Consider the following 22,415-nt stretch of genomic DNA (forward strand, 5'->3'; position numbering starts at 1 on the left):
AAGGATTATCTTTATATCTACAATTTTTTCAGGAAAAGTGGAAGGCACTGTCAACGAGAACTTGAAAGAAAGATTTAAAGTACAAATTTAATGTACCTAAACACACACACGACAGACTGGACCATTCTAACTCAAACTGCGAGAAGAAAAAGCCTCCCTGGGAATCCATTTCCAAAATGAAGGCACCCACCGCATTCAGCCCTACGGCTAGGAAGGGCACCTGAAACTAGAGAGGAGGCCTGTCAGACAAGACATTCAAGCATGGGAGGACTAGAGCAGCAAGCCACTTTAGGCTTCAAGCTACGGAGAACAAGCACAGAGACTCTGCTTTCAAGCCCTGCATTTTTAATGTAGCAGTTTAATGAGGAATGGAGTCTAGGGAAAAACTGGACCACTGACTGATAACAAAGAAAACTATAATTCAGATCAAAGGAAATAATGTAAAAATCATGGCATCAAACAGATTGGGAATCAAATTCTGACTGGGTCTTCTCCCACAGGTGTAAACATCAGCAAAGAACAACTCTGATCCTGAGCCACCTCCTCTGCTAAACAAGAACTGCGATGCTCACCTCACAGGAAGTGGGAGAATTAAATGAGAAATCAGGTATGCAGCGTCCGGCGCCACGTCCATCTCACGATCCCTGCTCAACAAACACGAGTTCCCTCCCGTTACCGTCCACGCCCCTTTTATAAAATCAGCAAGCATCACAGAAGGGTTTGGAAAGGCATTTCCTTGGGTCTGGATTTATAAACTTGGGTCTATTTGGCAGGCAGACTCTCTGAGATAACAAGCCTGAGTTACACAGGCCCAAGATCTGGTGAGCAGCCTGGCCTGGATCAGTGTGGACATCTGGCTCCCAGGCCAATGCCTAGAAAGACTGGCCGGGCCCAGAGGGCAGCACGAGTGGCCAGGAGACAGCCAGAAACCAGAGCCGCTGAGAAAAGGGAGGATTACTTGAGCTTCGGTTCCCGTCCTTCGCTGGTGTACTGCCAGCAGATGAGCCCGATGAGGTCCTGCACCCTGGCGCTGGCCATAGTCACCACCGTCATCGGCAGCAGTCTGTCCTGGCTCGAGTGCAGGGGGAGGTAGACATCGATCTTCTTGGTCGCTGTTGTGCCCACGTGACCCTGTGGACAGAGCACATGCATGAGGCTAAAGCACAGAGTTCCGGTCACACAGACCCCACTGGGCTACGCCGCCTGCCCTCCAGGACCTGCGCTCTCATTCTTTGGGCACAGACCAACTGATGAGCCTGGGGTGGTCCTGAAGGGGAAACGTTGTTTATAGTTTTAAGAGTTCTGTTGTTTCTGTTTTTTCTAATTTGAATTTTCTGCTGCTCGAATGGATCCAGCTCTGCCAGCCGCGAGGTAAATGAGCACTACAACTAAAATGAACAAATCAGAGTGGTGGGCAGACCTAATGCTTGGTGTCAGGAGACTTGTTCTGCTGCTTACTCAGAGTGACCCTGGCATCAGCTGCCCTCCCTGAGAACGGCTATATCACTCCCTGAGACCTTAGGCTAAGCCGCCATATTCTCTGAGGAAGCATTTAGCAGTACTGGAACCAAGCGCTTTCTTCCTCGGAGACGATGGGGGGCTAACTCCATTATGCAGTACATCTCTTTACTTCACTCATCTGAACTAAAGTTCAAGGGTCTCTGGTCTTATGACTGCCGTAACCGCCACACTCACACTGACCTACATGTCCCTAGTCCCTCCCCCACGCCTCTCTCTCCTCCCTCCCAAACCGTCCACTCCCCTCTGGAACTCCTGCACAAATCAGCAAACTCCCCATAAATCATTACTTCTTTTTAAAAAACATTCCTCCACCTCTTTGCCATAATTGAAACCTGCCAGTCATGAGGCTACTACTTCCTCTACTGTCCAGAAGACTGTTTTGCTTTGTTCTTTTTAACCTCCAAACCTTTAAGGCCAGCAGGCAGAGTAGGTATTCTTGGTCCTGCTATTTCCAAACTATTAATTCTCCTTGCTTACAAAATCCCCTGCTCCTTTGAGACCCCAGCCACCCAACTACACCATCCTCTCTCTCCTTTCCTGTTTCTGTTATCCACCAGCCTTTGCTCATCCTGCTCCTTCACTAAGGCCTGAGTTCTTGGACAGTCTTTCCCACCCCAATTCCTGTCACCATTCTAAAAGAACAATCTGTCCAATACCCAAGGCTCTCAATCCCTAGACCATGTCACCCCCAACGCCTTTCCATCCACTCCTCAAATCACTGATTGTACTGCGTACATTGGAGGTTTGTAACAACGCCATTATCCCAGGTCAGAACACCGACTCACTGAATACACTTTAAATTTTTTAATTAGATTAATTAGTTTGTTTTTAAATTTGGGCCTTGCCACATACCTTGCAGGATATCAGTTCCCTGACCAGGGACTGAACCTGGGCTGTGGCAGTGACAGTGCCGAATCCTAACCACTAGACCACAAGGTGAAAACCTGAATATACTTTAATATACCTCCACCTCATCTATTCAAGAAGTCCCTCAAATTCTGTAACCTATAATCTGTTGAACCAGCTCTTAACTATCTATCAGTCACCCTTATTTCCCAACACCCCACCCCCAGACTACATAGCCATTACAGCCATTATAATCATTCCTTTGCAGATATAATTTGTAAAAATACTTTTATTTATTTATTTGGCTACACCAGGTCTTAACTGCAGCACATGGGATCTTTGCTGCCGTGAGCTAGATCTTTTAGCTGTGGCATGTGGGATCTAGTTCCCCGAACAGGGATCGAACCCAGGCCTCCTGCACTGGGAGTGTGGAGCCTTGGTCACTGGACCATCAGGAAGTTCCACAAATACAATTTTAATACGCTCTTACTCCCCTGGACACGGTCAGCAGAGCATCAGTCTTGTTTGACCCCAACCCTCTGCATTCCTCAGCTAAACACTGGAGAAAAATCACGTAACCGTACAGATGGATTTTACTTTAAATCCTATGATGATAAAACTCAGACACTCAGCACAGTACAGCAAGCCTACTGTATCTCCTGATCCAACCTGCACCCCACCTGGGAACACTACTGCACACTTCTCTCCTCAAACTTCCCACGAACCGTGCCTCTTGACCCTCAGCCCCTGTCCTTCCCTCATGTCCTGCCAATAGATGAAAATTGCAGAGGACCCCTGAATGACATGGGTTTGAACTGCAAGGGTCCACTTGTAAGTGATTTTTTTCACTCGATACACACTACAGTACTGCATGATCCACAGTTCGCTGAATCTGTGGATACCAAACTGCATCATCAAATTTGATTACGTTACACTCCTGTCTGAGTGGCTACTATGATACTCTGAATGAAATCCAAACTCCACGCAGTGTGCAACAAGGCACCGCATGATCTGACCCTTGCCTAACCCCCCAATGTCATCTCCTGCCTCTCTTCCCCCACCTACTTCAGCTACACTGGCCTTCTAGGAACGTCCTGAATGTGTGCCTTGACTGCTTCTTCCCCTCTTAAGGCCACTGCGAGTGTTCCTCATGTATCTAGGAGGCTCTTTCTTACGGCTTTGGCATTCTCTAATATGGCCTCGGGCTGGTTACTTAACTCTTCCTCTTTCTCATACATAAGGTGATAACCATAGGATGCGCTATCTATTAGAGAGTTCTTGTGAGGATTGCTACTATTGGTATCCTTATTCAAGGCTTAGCTCACACGACACCTCCTCAGAGAAACCTCCACTGATAATACTATAGAAAGAAGACCTTTCCACAGTTGACCTCTCACTCTTGTCTCGTTCATTTCCTTCAGAACGCTTAACAATTTGGTATGACATATTTATTTGTGGGCATCTTCAGTGCATGCCTTCCCCACTGGCCTCTGAGCTCCCATGAGGGCAGCCGTAATAATGTTTGCTTTGTTTACTGCTCTGTACACAATGGCTAGCACTGTGCCTGGTGCACAGAAGACTCTCCAAAAAAAAATCTGTTCAACTACAGAATGAATGCATGAATGACTCAAATGCCTACTGGGACACATGGTAAGAACTCAATAAATGTTAGTTTCTTCCATCCATCCCACTTGTCCTACTTCTACGGGCCTGTTTCCTGGTAGCAGATGGAGATGGAGGGACTTGAGCAATCAACTGGTTCCATCTTTAACACCCTCTATAGGATTGTATCGATCTAAAGGTGGAAAAAAAATATCACAACTAGGGTAAGGAAATACATAAAAGCAGTTTAGAAAACATTTTAAGAGAAATTCCACTTCTCATATAACCCAGCATCTAATATTAGATCCATAGGGTTGTTTTTTTTCTTTATTGTCTTCCTTCTATGTTATAAAAACAAATAATACAAAAGATAATTTTCCTACATAAAGCTCTCTCTCTCTCTCTTATGCACACGTGTACATGCGTGTGCACACACACACACACACACACATAGTTTTTAGCTTGGAAGTAATAACTTCAATGACTAGCAAAGATGTCTCTAAACAGCACGTGTCATTTTGTTAGACAGTCAAAAGGTTAAAATGAAAACAGCTGCAATCTTTCTGGAGTAGGTTTATACACCCTCTTACCCCTCTCTTCTCAAACTCATTTTCAGACCTCCTAGCTGCTGTCACTGCTCTCCCTTCTTATTTCTCTTTATTCCTCCTCCTTTCTTGGAAGAACTTGGAACTGAAGGGCTATAGGAATCACAGTATCTCAAGATACAAAGATTCAATGAAATGACAAATGTGAATGTACTCTGTAAACTATAAAGTGCTTTAGAAATGCAGTGCAGTGTCTAGAAAGGGCCTAAGTTTCATAATCAGACCCATTTCTATTACTCAAGTCTATTAAAGGTCACATGAGGCCAAAGATGGATGCTGTAGAAGTCCTATTAATAAAACCTATTATTACAATAAGAGCCAACATTTATTTACAGCTAAGCATTAAACTCTGCTAAATGTCTGCCTAAGCTATTTAATTCTCACAATCACTATAAGAGGTAGGGTTCTGCCATTACCTTCATAATATAAAAGAGAAAGCCAAGGCTTACAAGGCTACAGTCATTGGCTCAAGATCCCATAACCGAAGTGAAGAGCCAGGACTCAAATCCATGTCTGTCTGACTCCAAAGCCACCACTCTAAACATCAGCACCTCTTTCACTAAAGTTATCCTAAATAGAAGCAGTCCCCACTCTCCAAGCCTGGACACCTGTCTCCTGCTCCTTCTCAAGAACATGCCGAAAACACTGCCGTTTCCTCGAGAGGGAGCATTCTAAGGAGCTGCCCAAGGAGAACCAGGGGGGACTGCAACTCTGGAAATCACTACCACTGTCATCTGACTGCAAGGAGTCATCATTGTCTAGGAAATGAAAGCAGATAGTTATATGGTACCCTCTATTTCATAGTGAAATAGCAAGTGTGGGGAAAACTATGAGAATAAATACGGCACATACTTATTAAATGAATAAAGCACTTTATCTTTTTAATCTTCTAATTCCATCTTGAGGCATTGATGACTGGGGAAAAATGCCTTGCACAAACCTTGAAATTATGTATTTTTTAATAAGGAGCCTCTTCAGAAAAAACTCAAGGTGGTGGCAGTTAGCTCTGTCTAATAGTCCCTGTGTTGCAATATTTAGAGAGAATCATCTAAAACATAAAACAATCCATCAACATAATAGAAAGTAATTAACTTATTTAAAAAAAAGAAAGGTGACCAAAGGATTAAAAGTATTCATCACACATCAAGGCAAGCAATATTCCAAAGAGCTAACATCTAACTATTAAAAAGCAACTAGCAATAAGCAAAGATCACATCATACAGTTTCACTGTGTGGCAACATATGTGTTTCACAATACAGAAGTGGGGAAAGGGAGGCATAATTAGAGCACAAGGGAAGGGTCACAACAGAGACCGGGGAAACTGGTTTAGCTCCACCCTTCCCAGTCTCTCATGCATTCAACACAAACCCACTGGACACCATATTGGGCTCTGAAGACAAAGTTAAGACACAGTGCAGATCTTCATCAGATTCATGGTCTGCTGAAGACCTATACTGTACAATGTGTGAAAAGCTTTAAGAGGGAAAGTACAGGCTACTATGAGAGCTCAGAGGCAACCTAGACTAAAGACAGTTCAAAAAAGCCTCCTAGATAAAAAAAAAAAAATTACCCTTCCATCCAATAGAACCATTAACCCAAGGAAAAGACACTTACTGTATTTCAATACTTTCTATACCAATATACAAAAAAGTGAATATGAATTCTCCCTGAGACATGGGATTTTAATTTTAATTTTCTGCTTTATATTTTTCTGCATTTTCTAAACTGAGCATGGTATTATTTTTATAATTACAAACAAAATATTTATCATTAAATGACCAAAAAGGAGAGAAAAAGAGCTACTACACAGAGCTTAAGAGAGCTTTAAGTAAGAGAAAGGACCGACTTTGAAAATGTAGCCTATGTTAAGGTACCTGGCAGAATTTATTAAGGACACACTATGTGCCAGTGCTATGACAGGCTGTTGGGAAAATAAGCTGAAAATATAACTCAGACACTTTCAACGGCAGGTTAAGTCATTTTTATTAAAGAAAGAAAAAGTAAGAAACTCACATTGAGCTGGCAGGTTTGGAGTTGAACAACTCTCTCTCCAGAGCAGCCCCCAAATTGGGAAATGCCCCTGGTTCAGGTGTCAGAAAGAAAAGTATTCTTGAAGCAAAACTATTCCTCAACACAAACGCAACTGATGAAGACCAACTAGACTTCAGAGTTCACATTACACGGCTTGTCCATGATAGCCTGGCCAATGCAGCCAAAATCTCAAACGCAACGTGTCCAAGATCCATTTCCTCCTTCAGCTTCTCTCATTTCATCTTCGATCTCATTTATGGCTCTCACCACCTAACTGCATCACTCAAACTAAGAACCTTAACTCCTTTCAAACGTCTCTGAAATATTTCTCAAATCTTTCTGCCCTAGTTCAAGCTTCATCACTTCTCAGCAAGACCATTGCAGCAGTCTCTTATCTCCCTGTCTCTAAAAATCTCTCCTCTCTCCAAATCTTTATTTTCTTACTGCTACTGAAGTGATTTTTCTCTAATCACTGACCATGCCTATCACACAGAAATAAACGATGGCTCTCCCCAGTGTTAGCATTCTAGTTCTTTAGCAAGACAGTTAATACCCTTCACATTCTGGTCTCAATGTGTCATTGCTAAAGTATATTGAAGACAGGTGAAGAGCACAGATTCGTGCTCAGCCAGACCCAGGTTTGAATCCAGGCTCTGCTGCTTTCTTAGCTGCTAGACCAGAGACTTTGGGCAGGTAACTGTACTCCTCAGAACCTCCCTTCCCTTACTTAGAAAAGTAAATAAAATGTATATAACATGCCTGACATATAGCCATGAAACAAAAAGTGCCTCTCTTCTGTCCTTTAAATGCCTCCTTTTCCTAGAAGGTGGAAGCCCAAATTAATTTCCCCTTCTCTGCCTCCTGGTGGCTCAAACGGTAAAGCGTCTGTCTACAATGCGGGAGACCTGGGTTCGAGCCCTGGGTTGGGAAGATCCCCTGGAGAAGGATATGGCAATCCACTCCAGTACTGTTGCCTGGAAAATCCCATGGACGGAAGAGCCTGGTACACTACAGTCTATGGGTCGCAAAGAGTTGGACACGACTGAGCGACTTCACTTCTCTGCCTCCTAGCAATCTGACTTGCGCAGCCATATGGTTTCATTTTTTCTACCTACCATTACCATGTCCTTTCCCAGTCTCTCATGTAATGGTACATTATATAAAGGAGAAAACTGTGTCTCACCCATTTTATATTCTCCTAGGGCAAAGAGTGCAGCAGGGGTGTGGTACTGGCTCACTGAACTGAAAGAAGTCCTCAGACTGGCTTTCAGAATGGGCCTGCCACTCCTCCCACTCCTCTCCTGTCCCAGGCAAACCACCTATACCTCTTCTACTTCCCAGGCCACTCTTTAGGAGCCCTGTTTCTTCTCTAAAATATCCCTAGCACCTAACAAGGGTGGTGATAGAGTGAGGATGAACATTCTTTTAACACACGATTTTTAAACACCTGCATATAGCATACAAAGGTACTGGTGGGCCCAAACAGAAAACAATCTGTCTCCCATGTAGAGGACCCAAGTTCGATCCCTGGGTCAGGAAGATCTCCTGAAGAAGGGAATAGCTACCCACTCCAGTATTCTTGCCTGGAGAATTCCATGAACAGAGAAGCCTGGCGGGCTACAGTGTCCATGGGGTCGTGAAGAGTCAGACATGACTGAGCAACTAACATTTTCACTTTCATAAAGGTAAGGTACTATTAACCTATTCCTCTGTTATTAAATGGATGTTATTACGAATACTATTCTTAGAAACATTCTCTTATATAAATGTTTGTGCTCATATGCTAAGGAGTCGATTACTAGGACAAAGAATATGAATGCTTTGTGGCTTGTGATATATATTGCAAAAGCTCACTTTTTAAAAAAGTGTCTTTATGCCAATCATGAAATATCAGTATTATGAACTGTATGTCATCCAATTAATCATTAGTTTGTAAAATGTAAAGACTTAAAAATTTAAAATAACTTCTATACATGGAATATGAATCGGTATAGAAATGAAATATATAGAATTTGAACATCATGATAAATTAAAATATTATATCTAGTCCAGATTTTTCCCCATCTGATCCCATTAATTAAAATAATATACATTTTGCTGCCTATCATAAAGTTAATATCAAAATCATGTACCTGGTAGTTTCCAAAATAGAGGAAGCAAGAAGAACAATAGACGGCATTCAGTTAAAAATCATCTTGAATTAAGAAACATTATATCAAGTGAATTAGCTGAATTAAGTCTTAAGGACAGAAGGTTCAGTTAGCAGCACTACTGAACACCAAGGCTTATCAATAATAAATTGAATATCAGACCTCAAAACTGTTGCTAAGTGTTCAATTTCTCTGTCAACAGAAAGGAACAGAGAAAGGATGGACAGCTTGGCTTCTAGAATTAAAGAGAGAAAAGGCAGGCAACATTATTCCATTAGTCACAACTGCACAAGCAGATTATTATATGTAATTTTAATGTAGAAATAAACATATCAGTGTATCCAGACAATGTAATGATGCAAATTGATAAAAGGATTATTTGTGGCCTCAAAAGTTAAAACTCTTAAAAGGAATGGCTGCAGTTCCATTCCACCAGTACCTTCTTCCCTAACTCCCTCAACAAGGACCAAAGGATGCTATAGTCTACCAACAGCCTGTGCTTAGTCAGACATGTTGGACTCTTTGTGAATCCATGGACTGTAGCCCACCAACCTCCTCTGTCCATGGGGATTTTCCAGGCAAGAATACTGGAGTGGGTTGCCATGCCCTCCTCCAGGGGACCTTTCCAACCCAGGGATCGAACTCAGGTCTCCTGAATTGCAGGTGGATTCTTTACCATCTGAGCCATCAGAGAAGGCCTACCAACAGCCTAGCCTTTAATAACACGATATCAGACTTGGGAGAGGGGTCTCAGATTGTCATTACACTGATGATGGTTAGGGGACTTCATTTGATCACAGAAAGGATTTTAAGCAAAATTGAGCCTATTTCTGGCCTAAGTCAAGTTTAATCAACTACGAGAAATTAAACAGGGGTCTATGTGAAGAAGAAACAAAAACCCCAGATTGAAGCATTCTGCTCTCAACAAATGCTGGCTTTATGAGTTCATGGAAAGAACTCACTTTTTTACATACAAAATAGTGGCACTGAACTTCTCAATAGATTTTGTATAAAATTCTATGACAAATCCATTCAGAACCAGGGGCTTGACTCTGTAGTGCTATCTTAACCCTCAATAAATCTGGAATGCTTAAAGGCTATTAAATTAACATTTCCCTGATCTGGCACCTGTAGTCAAGTTAATTTGTCAAAAAAATTCCTACAGTTTGTCACTGGACACTGTATTTTCTGACAAGTTAAGTTTAAAATAAAATTGACAAAATCTCATTAATTTCCTCTGAATCACCAACCTTGGTTACATTAAGCTTTTATTATTAAGAACGTCAACTGTCACTCTTTCTTTAACAAGGTCAAGTTCTGATCTGGGTACCTCCAGGATCCTTATTCTATTAATAGGAGCTAGCGAGGCATTGCAGTATGGTGATTAAAAGTGTAAGTTGTGGAATCAGAGAGACCTGGGTTCAATTCTCATTTATTGTGTGTCCTTGGACAATTTTACTTAACCTATCTGGGTCACTATTTCCACACAGAAACAGGGTATTATAAAAGTACCTCTTCATGGAATTGTTGAAAGGATTCAATCAGACTACCCATATAAAGCACTTATCACTGTGCCCAGTCTATAGTAAATGCTCAGCAAATGTTGTTTCTTCATTAAGCTGTCTTTTTCTCCCCTAGATTTAAATTCAGAGACTTGGGAAAAAAAAAACAACACACAAAAAACCTTCATTGCCATTCATACCTTTAAAACTACAAGGAATTTAAGGGTCATCCCCTTAACTATTTTTCACCAAATAGTTATCCTACGAGCTGTCCTGAACACTTTCCACTGATGAAGTCCCCGCCACCCTGTGAAGTATGCAGGTAAACAGTTTTGATGGCTAAAACATTTCTTTACACTGGGGGACACTTTCTCTGCAGCTTTTACCCACTGATCTTAGTTCCAGACCTCAGGAAACTGGAAAAACTTCGCTTCAGTCACGTTCAACTCTTTGCTATCCTCTGGACTGTAGCCCGTCAAGCTCCTCTGTCCGTGGGATTTTCCAGGCAAGAATACTGGAGTGGCTTGCCATGCCCTCCTCCAGGGGATCTTCCCGACCCAGGGATCGAACCCACATCTCTTATATCTCTGGCATTGGCAGGTGGGTTCTTTACCACTAGTGCCACTGGAGTCCATCTCCATAGACACCCCTTCATATATATATGAATCTCCAATAAAATAACTCAGCTACTAAACACTGTGGAATGAGCCAGACTATCTATAACCCTTTTAAAGAGTACAAGACAGCATAGAAAATATTATTTCCATTCTTTTTTCTTAGGCTGATCATTTTCTGATATTTTCTTTCGATAGCATCTATGATAAATATGTGGCTTCCCTGGTGGCTCAGATGGTAAAGAATCTGCCTGCAATGCAGGAGACCCGGGTTCAAACCCTGGGTTAGGAAGATCCCCTGGAGAAGGGAATGGCAACCCAGTCCAGTATTCTTGCCTGGAGAATTCCATGGCCAGAGGAGCCTGGTGGGCTACAGCCCATGGAGTTGCAGAAAGTCGGACTTGATTACAGTCCTGGACCTAAAACAAGAAAAGACATTGTTGCTCGCAAGTAAAGATTTTCTCTATTTAAAATAAATCTTCCTTGTTTTGATACTCTGACAGTCTTTTCCCACTTTTGGAAAAAAAAAAATGCCTAGAGCTATTGTTTCAAACTGTTATCACGTGAAATTTGAGTAACAGCCTTGAATAATTTTTTTTAAGACATCAACTGAAAGACCAGCTATCATTCATGTTTGAATACCAGTGAGAAATTTTACAAAATGGTGGAAAGGGGTGACAGGGGAATGAAGGAAAAAAAAAAAGAAAGTCTACCCATACTGCATCTGGAATAATGACCATTTACTCTAAGTCTTAAATTCAGAAAGCAGTTCCTGATGCTACCAGGTTTCCCTATCATGGATTCTGTTCACTAGGGACCTCTTTGCAGAGTCTACAGAACTGACCTGGACCTGGCCCTGCTAGCCTTGAGTGGTCTAATGTTGGGCAAGCTCATAACCTCTCTGAAAGTCAATTTCTTCAGCCATGAAATACAGATGAGACTTCTATCTCAAAAGACTCACCGGACAAAGCAAAAATAAAGCACGCTGAAGTTCTCTGTGAACTGCAAATTGTCACATAATGTCAATTAATCCTTATATTGTTACTTACGCTGTTGCTCAGACCAGGCAGATCTTCAACAAAAAGTCCCTTCAAACCAGGTTGAGAAGTGGAGACAACAGGGAAAGATCAGTATTTATGAGAGAAGAGCCATAGAATTCTTTCCTCATTCAGCCTCAGGATGGTTACAGCCTGTACCAGGAGGTGCTCTCACAAGCACAATCCAGTCATCTTAAAGCATAATGGGATGTAAAGTGTCCATTTTGAATTTTCATAGCCATTGTGGGATTCTTTAGATCATTAATGTTACATAGCACTTTGCATTTAATTATACAAACAATGGGTTCTATAATGATGATATTATCAGGGAAAGGTAATTTGCATGAACTAAGTCCCATCACCTACGGTAAGTTTAGGGACCTCTTCATTTTTAAATCATTTATATAATAAAATCAATATGCTTTAAAAGTAAAAATAGGTTTTTTAAAAACCATAAAGAAGAGTTACATGTTTTAAACTCTATCAATTATCATAATATAATGAGTCTTTTTAAGATTTAATATCAACTTTTAAAATTAAAACTCAATGGAGAATGTATACTTGGCTCCATTACTAGATGATGTATCTCTAGAAAAGGTTACAGTAGAGCCATTATCACCCTCCTAAATTATATAGAAAATTTGGTACAACCCTCCAAGTACCCCAAGGAAAATTTAATTCCAGAGATAGTGAAGTATTTGGAGAATATAACATTGTATAAATATTGAAGGAGATAATTCAGGTGCACCTATCATATTCATTTCTTGCAGGGTTTCAGTTGGTTAAATGTCTCAAAAATTTTAAATGTCAACATACAACTTCAGGGACTTTCCTGGCAGTCCAGTGGTTAAGACTCCATGCTTTCAATTCAGGTGGCACAGTTCAATCCCTGGTCAGGCAACTGAGACTTTGCAGGATGTACAGTGCAGCCAAGTAAGTAAATAAATAAATAAATAAACTGACTTTACCATTAAGTAAAAGATTCTTTGAAAAATACAAATTAAAGGCCATGCTATCTCCTTAATTTTGAATAGCTTTTTAAAACCCACACATTTCTGTGCTGTAGTAGGTTCATGACTGCTTTATCACTTTAAGACTCAATGTTTCTTGATGATATAATTCAAAATTTCACTGAATCATAATTTAGGAAGTCATAAAAACCTCTTAAAATTAATCTTTCATGCACATCTAGCTTATCCAAAGTTAGAATTTAATTAGATGGCCTTGGCACAAATGGGCTTACTACTTTATTTGCTCAATCAGTGTATGTCTCTTCAGTAATTATAATTAATTCAAGTCCCTGACGCACCTCCTAGCAAACAATGTAAAAACATCAGACAAAATGGAAATAAATAGCTTTATATTTCTCCAATTACAAAATTCACCTTCATCCTCAAAATGCACATGTGAAATAACTGGGAGAGGTGTTATTCTCAACAAGCAAAGGCCACACAAAAAGTCTACACCTCTGGTGACAGAGAAAGATGGTTGTCTGCAGCAGAAAATACGTTTTTTTTTTACACTATGAAAATGGTACAACTGCAAAGAGCCAGCTGAGAAAGTCTGCATCTAACAGTTTGCAAGTACATGTTGAAATATAAACAGGAGCAAGAAAAAGAACTAGACTAGATATCTCAAGAAAATTAGAGATACCAAGGGAATACTTCACACAAAGATGGGCACAATAAAGGACAGAAATGGTATGGACCTAACAGAAGCAGAAGATAATAAGAACAGGTGGCAAGAATACACAGAAGAACTGTACAAAAAAGATCTTCACAACCCGGATAATCACGATGGTGTGATCATTCACCTAGAGCCAGACATCCTGGAATGCGAAGTCAAGTGGGCCTTAGAAAGCATCACTACAAACAAAGCCAGTGGAGATGATGGAATTTCAGTTAAGCTACTTCAAATCCTAAAAGATGATGCTGTGAAAGTGCTGCACTCAATATGCCAGCAAATTTGGAAAACTCAACAGTGGCCACAGAACTGAAAAAGTGTATGTTTTTATTCTATTCTCAAAGAAAGGCAATGCCAAAGAATGCTCAGACTACTGCACAATTGCACTCATCTCACATGCTAGCAAAGTAATGCTCAAAATTCTCCAACTAAGCTTCAACAGTACATGAACCATGAATTTCCAGATGTTCAAGTTGGATTTAGAAAAGGCAGAGGAACCAGAGATCAAATTGCCAACACCCACTGGATCATCAAAAAAGTAAGAGAGTTCCAGAACAACATCTGCTTTATTGACTATGCCAAAGCCTTTGACTGTGTGAATCACAACAAACTGTGGTAAATTCTTAAAGAGATGGGAATACCAGACCACCTACCTGCCTCTTGAGAAATCTGTATGCAGGTCAGGAAGCATACTGGACATGTACGGAGGTCCAGTCAGAAGTGGACATGGAACAACAGACTGGTTCCAAATAGGGAAATGAGTACGTCAAGGCTGTATATTGTCACCCTACTCATTTAACTTATATGCAGAGTACATGAGAAACACTGGGCTGGTTGAAGCACAAGATGGAATCAAGACTGCCGGGAGAAATATCAATAACCTCAGATATGCAAATGATTCCACACTTAACGGCAGAAAGTAAAGAAGAACTAAAGCGCCTCTTGATGAAAGTGACAGAGGAGAGTGAAAAAGCTGGCTTAAAGCTCAACATTCAGAAAATGAAGATCATGGCATCTGGTCCCATCACTTCATGGGAAATAGATGGGGAAACAGTGGAAATAGTGAGAGACTTTATTTTGGGGGGTTCCAAAATCACTGAAGATGGTGACTGCAGCCATGAAATTAAAAGACACTTGCTCCTTCAAAGAAAAGTTATGACCAATCTAGACAGCATATTCAAAGCAGAAACATTACTTTGTCAACAAAGGCCCATCTAGCCAAAGCTATGGTTTTTCCAGTAGTCATGTATGGATGTGAGAGTTGGACTATAAAGAAAGCTGAGTGCTGAAGAATTGATGCTTTTGAACTGTGGTGTTGGAGAAGACTCTTGAGAGTCCCTTGGACTGCAAAGAGATCCAACCAGTCCATCCTAAAAGAAATCAGTCCTGAATACTCACTGGAAGGACTGATGCTGAAGCTGAAACTCCAATACTTCGGCCACATGAGGCAAAGAGCTGACTCATTTGAAACGACCCTGATGCTGGGAAAGATTGAAGATGGGAGGAGAAGGGGATGACAGAGGATGAGATGGTTGGATGGCATCACAGATTCAATGGACATGAATTTGAGTTAACTCCAGGAGTTGGTGATGGACAGGGAGGCCTGGTGTGCTGCAGTTCATGGGGTCCCAAAGAGTCAGAAATGACTGAGCGACTGAACTGAAATGACCAGGGTCCAAGGGCTTCCCTGGTGGCTCAGTGGTAAAGAACCTGCCTGCCAATGCAGGAGACACGAGTTTGATTCCTGGGTTGGGAAACCCAGGGAAACCCCTGGAGAAGGAAAAGACAACCCACTCCAGTATTCTTGCCTGAGAAATACCATGGACAAAGGAGCCTGGCAAGCTGCAGTACATGCAGTCACCAAAGAGCTGGACACAACTTGGCGACTAAACAACAACAAACCAGGGTCCTATTACTTCTCATGCATCATCTTAACTAACATGCCCAACATTCCTATGAGGATTGCTCACTGGAATTTGAGATGGTTGGATGGCATCACAGACTCAATGGACATGAATTTGAGTAAACTCCGGGAGTTGGTGATAGACAGGGAGGCCTGGCGTGCTGCGGTTCACGGGGTCACAAACAGTCGGACACGACTGAGCGACTTAACTGAATTGAACGAAGTCACTTCAGTTGTGTCTGACTCTTTGTGACCCTATGGACCATAGCCTGCCAGGCTCCTCTGTCCATGGGATTCTCCAGGCAAGAATAATGGAATGGGTTGCCAGCCCTCCTCCAGGGATCTTCCCAACCCAGGGATCAAACCCATGTCTCTTACGTCTCCTGAACTGCCAGTCGGATTCTTTACCACTAGCACCACTGGGGAAACATGGTAGGCTGTTCCAAATCTCTCAGTTGGGAGTGGGTGATGGGGGGCGTGGAGGTGGGAATCAAGATTCTAACCCAGGTCTGTTCCATCCTAAAACCCTCCCCCCTTGGTGAATCCTAGTCCTGAAGAACTCGTGGGGAGGCCTGAATATCTAGGAAAGATCACAGAGGCTGCTGGCTCGTGTTGTGGCCAGTTTCAGAACTGAGGGTCCCAGTCTGAGTTAGAAACATCCCTCTGGCTAAGAAGTGCTGGGAAAGTCAGAATTACTCCTTGCCTTCCGCTCTGCCCATCACATGCACTTGCAGCTCTTCCAGGGACTGCTGGTCCTAGAGAGGGACACCAGGGTAACAGCTTCCAGAACAGTTCCCTCTTGTGTGCAGGCACAAGGCAGAAACAGTTACAGACTTCCTTGCTGCTGGGCACACAGCAGGAGCTCAATAAATCCTCTCTATGTTTCAGAGAATAAAAACACGAGGGAACACCAGCTCCCTGAAGAGAAGGCAGAACCCTCCACTTCAGTTCTCAAAACGCAGTGGTCAAGTACCAACTCATGGGCCTCAGAGAATCCTCACTCTTGGGTTAAGAGACTCATCAGTAATTGTGAGGTGCAACTGTACGAAATGTGGTTACCCAGGTGGTAGTACCCAAATGTGCATCGATAATGACAAAGCAACAAAATAACAGTTTGGTCCTTGGAGAGGCAGGCAAGCTGCCTCTGACATAAACATGGCACAAGCTCCAACACAAGCCAAAGGTCTGATGAGACAAAGGCCCGTCTCAGGTTGCAATTCTCTGCGGAGACAGGCAGCGCGAGACCCGCTCACTTGCAGCAACTGACAAGCCACCAGGGCCCCAGGGTCTCCAGGGCTTTTCCTCAGCTACCTGGTGTTATTTCCCTCCTGTTCATCCTCAGTCGTAGTCAGCCCAATCTCCTCTGAGGTCCTAACTAAACCAGACACAGGGAGAATCGGGATTTTATCTTATTAAAATAGATATGGCTAATTTGTCTTTTCAAATTCATTTTAAATTAAATTGGATTTCCTAGGAAGGCTGCTAGGTCAGTTCCCCTGCTGCGAATGCAGGACAAAGGTTAATTGCACGCCCTTCACCAGCTCTTCTACTCTCCTGGGCAGCTCTGATAACCTGCCCCGGAGAGGTGGGGAAGGCTTCAGTTTATTGGGTGATAATGTTGCCATTAGAGCCATTTACCATTATGCCAAGAAACGCTTCATTTTTAAAAAACTAAGTAATAAGATATGATAGCAATAACATGAATGAAATGCAACGGTGTTACCAACTGATGGTTAGTTCTTCTAAAATGCTAATCCCAAAGAATAAGAGGGTAACCTATTTGCTTTCCTAAAGGAAGACCCCAGTAGAAACAAACATACACACCCTCCAGGAGCAGACCGCTTTCTGGTTCCCGTGTAAAATTCCATTAACGTTTTCACTTAATTTATCTCATTTAAACTGTCTATGTTCATGAAAATTTAACCCAGTAATTCCCTGTTATACAAAGCATAACAAAGTATGAATATTTAAATACAATGTAAATAAAACACTTTATCAATTATATTTTTGTATTCTAAATTAGTGACTTCACTTAGCATGTCTGCCTTGCACAGCACCATACTATTTTTCAATTAAAGGTCCAGATGTTTCAAAGGCTCCAGTAGGCAACGGCAGTTATGAGAAATGCTTTATCTGCATTGTAATCATTACCACCACATCAGCTCCAGGCTGCATTAACATACTCATGTTTTATTCCTGCTCCCCTTCTAACCGAGCAGGTAATTATACAACACAGCAGAGAAACACAATCCTAAGGGCTGGACAATTTCCTTACAAGCATCCACCTGAGCAACACATTTTCTTAAAAATTTTGGAGTGATTGTTTAGCAGGAACACACTGATCATTCAGAATGATTTTGTTTCTTTAAAATAAAGAGCGGATCACAACCGTACCAAGACTAGCATCAAATAGTTATTAATAAAATGCAAGATGGCCTGTACATACACACATTTATGTATACTGAAAACCAACTAGAAGTTTGTATGCGAGAAAACCACTATCATTTGTTAGAATCTAAGCCATTTCTTCTCATTTTGAATGCCAGTGTCATCTATCTTTATTCTTACTATCCAAAAATGACAATTCACCTGACCGGAGACTGACCAAGTATAGCCACTATCTCTGTGGCCATCGGATTAAAAACTACACACACACACACACACACACACGCAGGACAAATGCAATTCTGACAGCTGTAACAAAAAATGCTATGGCATTTATTATTTCAATAAATGACTCTCCCACCCAAAATATAAAACAATGACCTATGTTATAAGAGATATGTTGTGCTTAGTAAACACAGTATAATTTAATGGGAAAATACAGTTTCTCATTGTGAAGAGAACCTCCAACAAAATTAATTTCAATTTTAAAATTATAAACATTTTTATATTTTGAAATATGCCAAAAGGAGATGTCCTAATGAAGATCCTATTCAAAAGATAAATGCCTTTATGAATATTAAAATCTCAGACAGGTCAAATCCTGGCAGGTTACACTTCAGCATCTGAAAGCAGACAGCTTCCGCTCCTTCCTGAAGGAACCTTAGGTGGAACGTTTTTAATACATCACCATGTCACTTTTTAATGTGCCCCAATCTATTAACCACATGGCAAACTAACAGGGATTTTTTAAATATGGGTTTTATGGCTTTGTGCTAGTGATTAATTAAATAAATAGCCACCGTTTCACAAATCATTCCTCTAATTAGTCTCAAACAGACACTTTGCATTCACTGGTGTTACTGCCATCTGAAGCTCCCAGAAGGGCAGGGCTGGTGTGGCATGGCCGCGTGTCTGCACTTTTGGAGCCCACTGTTGCAGCCACCCCGGCTGGCACCCCACCCTGCCACCCAGAGGCAGAGGTGCCGTCTTCACAGGTGCCGCAGTCAGCTGGAATTTGATTCCAGCTGCTCAGAAAAGATGTTCTCCTTAATTATTCTTCCTCACCCTAAAGGAAACAATGAAATAACAAAGGAATAAAGTGCAACTTCCAGCTGCTAAGAGAAGAGGTTTCACCAACACAGTTCATGAAGTGACTAAGAAAGTTGGCCACAGTTATCCAGTTTAGGAGTAAGTAGGGTGCAAGGGTAAATAGACTTTCCTTAGAACTCAAATGTGTTAGGTCGTTACCTTGAACTGAGATATTAAGCAATTACTCCCAAATCCTATTATTATTTAAAAGATACCATTCAAAGTCTGAGAAGAAGGTCACCCTTTTTGAAACTAATAGGAATTCAATCTAGCTTGTTTTAGTAGTATATTTTAAAAGATGATAATTCCTCTGAAAGCAAATTAAACTTGGGAGATAATTTTTAGTGTCAGAAAAAAATCAAATGGGGATATCTAAAGAATCCAATTTCCTTTAGGAAATACATTAAGTAGTTTCCTAATCTTGGTATTTAAACTTCATTAGGAAGGAAGGAGGAGAGGGAGGGAGGAAATGAGGAAAGGAAAGGAAAGGAACAAAATGAAAAGAAAAAGAAAGAAAGGAAAAGGGGGAGGGAAGGTGGAAGGGAAAGAGGAAGGAAAAGAAAAGGAGGAGAGGGAAAGGAACAGGCCTTTTTCTAAGAGGAAAAGGAGTGGGGAAAAAAAGAGGGGGAAATTTAGCAGGGCTAACACAACCAGGTGGGCTGTAGACCTTCTGCAGAAAAGGCTATCCTCATACTTCTTCCATGAGAACCTCTCTAAGAATGGGAGGAGGAAATGAAGTGCTGCAGAAAAGACAAGGACCTTGAAACAAGACACACCTGCACCCTCAGCTAAATCATATAATTCCATTTAGCCTCAGTCTCCTTCCAACCTGTAAAGGATTTTAGCCCCTACTCTCTAGAATTATAGGGACACTGAGATACTGTGGATAAAGCATCTAGCACATTTCCTGCACCAAAGAGAAGTTCCATAAAGGATGGAGATGGTGACAGCAGTGAGAAATGGGATGAAGGCAGAGCTGAGGTGACTGCAGCCAACACTGTAAATGCTGTTTCAAGTGTGAAAAACATGGACAAAGGCACACACGCTGTACAGGAACACAGAACATGACATTCACGGCGCTGAAGAAACCCAAGTCACTGGCAACTAAGAAGAAATGATGTAGTTTCTCTAACTCTCATCTTTACTGGGCACAGAGATAGGGGAGGGGTGTCTCAGAGATAGTCTCAGATGAGACAGCTCAGGTGGCAGAAATTAGAAACGAAATGAATGAACTTTCGATTTAGCAGACCGTAATTTGAATTCCAGCTTAACTACTTAAAGTTGTGTAAACGCAAGCAAATCTGTTCACCTCTCTAAGTCTCAGTTTCCCCAGCCCAAATTGGAGAAAATAATATACACTTTATAGGGAATCTGGGAAAAATGAATAAAATAGCGTACAAGATACTCTGGCATATATTAGACACTCAAATAGTTTCTATTACATTAAGTTACATCACACAAAATTCTGATAATCATTTATGATCCACAAGATTTTCAATTCCATGTGGTTTCACCTAACATTATACTGACTGGGACAACAAGTAGCACGAACTGAAAAACCAAGAGAAAATTTTCAAAAATGGAATGAATTATAGGATCAATGCAGGAAGACAACAAAGATATAAAATGTGTTTTTATGACTGGCTCATGATTTCAGCAATACAGCAGCTAATATGTATTAAACACTTCAGTTCAGTTCAGACGCTCAGTCGTGTCAGACTCTTTGCGACCCCATGAATCGCAGCGCACCAGGCCTCCCTGTCTATCATCAATTCCCGGAGTGCACTCAGACTCACGTCCATCAAGTCAGTGATGCCAGCCAGCCATCTCATCATCAGTCATCCCCTTCTCCTCCTGCTCCCAATCCCTCCCAGCATCAGAGTCTTTTCCAATGAATCAACTCTTGGCATGAGGTGGCCAAAGTACTGGAGTTTCAGCTTCAGCATCATTCCTTCCAAAGAAATCCCAGGGCTGATCTCCTTCAGAATGGACTGGTTGGATCTCCTTGCAGTTCAAGGGACTCTCAAGAGTCTTCTCCAACACCACAGTTCAAAAGCATCAATTCTTCGGCACTCAGCCTTCTTCACAGTCCAACTCTCACATCCATACATGACCACAGGAAAAACCATAGCCTTGACTAGATGGACCTTAGTTGGCAAAGTAATGTCTCTGCTTTACAATATGCTATCTAGGTTGGTATAACTTTCCTTCCAGGGAGTAAGCATCTTTTAATTTCATGGCTGCAGTCACCATCTGCAGTGATTTTGGAGCCCTAAAAAACTAAAGTCTGACACTGTTTCCACTGTTTCCTCATCTATTTCCCATGAAGTGATGGGACCAGATGCCATGATCTTCGTTTTCTGAATGTTGAGCTTTAAGCCAACTTTTTCACTCTCCACTTTCACATTCATCAAGAGGCTTTTTAGTTCCTCTTCACTTTCTGCCATTAGGGTGGTGTCATCTGCATATCTGAGGTTATAGATATTTCTCCCGGCAATCTTGATTCCAGCTTGTGCTTCTTCCAGTCCAGCGTTTCTCATGATGTACTCTGCACAGAAGTTAAATACGCAGGGTGACAATATACAGCCTTGACATACTCCATTTCCTATTTGGAACCAGTCTGTTGTTCCATGTCCAGTTCTAACTGTTACTTCCTGACCTGCATACAGATTTCTCAAGGGGCAGATCAGGTGGTCTGGTATTCCCATCTCTTTAAGAATTTTCCACAGTTTATTGTGATCCACACAGTCAAAGACTTTGGCACAGTCAATAAAGCAGAAATAGAGTTCTCTGGAACTCTCTTGCTTTTTCCAGGATCCAGCGGATGTTGGCAATTTGATCTCTGGTTCCTCTGCCTTTTCTAAAACCAGCTTGAACATCACTGAGTTCACGGTTCACGTATTGCTGAAGCCTGGCTTGGAGAATTTTAAGCATTACTTTACTAGCGTGTGAGATGAGTGCAACTGTGCAGTAGTATGAGCATTCTTTGGCATTGCCTTTCTTTGGGATTGAAATGAAAACTGACCTTTTCCAGTCCTGTGGCCACTGCTGAGTTTTCCAAACTTGCTGGCATATTGAGTGCAGCACTTTCACAGCATTATCTTTTAGGATTTGAAACAGCTCAACTGGAATTCCATCACCTCCACTAGCTTTGTTTGTAGTGATGCTTTCTAAGGTCCACTCGACTTCACTTTCCAGGATGTCTGGCTCTAGGTGAGTGATCACACCATCGTGATTATCTGGGTCGTGAAGCTCTTTTTTGTACAGTTCTTCTGTGTATTCTTGCCACCTCTTTTTAATATCTTCTGCTTCTGTGAGATCCATACCATTTCTGTCCTTTATCAAGCCCATCTTTGCATGAAATGTTCCGTTGGTATCTCTAATTTTCTTGAAGAGATCTCTAGTCTTTCCCATTCTGTCGTTTGCCTCTATTTCTTTGCATTGAT

At 41.6% G+C, this 22,415-nt stretch overlaps 1 protein-coding gene across 5 annotated transcripts in view; it reads right to left on the reverse strand.

Moving 5' to 3' along the window:
• Positions 1–22,415, reverse strand: part of MAPKAP1 (MAPK associated protein 1) — a 241,155-nt gene that overhangs the window by 123,414 nt on the left and 95,326 nt on the right. For all 5 annotated transcript variants that reach the window (XM_052647826.1, XM_052647827.1, XM_052647822.1 and 2 more), the window contains one exon: positions 959–1,131. In XM_052647826.1, the coding sequence (XP_052503786.1) occupies positions 959–1,131 (173 nt within the window). The remainder of the gene's footprint in view (positions 1–958; positions 1,132–22,415) is intronic.

Source organism: Budorcas taxicolor, chromosome 11, assembly GCF_023091745.1.
Source record: "Budorcas taxicolor isolate Tak-1 chromosome 11, Takin1.1, whole genome shotgun sequence".
Taxonomy (NCBI): domain Eukaryota; kingdom Metazoa; phylum Chordata; class Mammalia; order Artiodactyla; family Bovidae; genus Budorcas; species Budorcas taxicolor.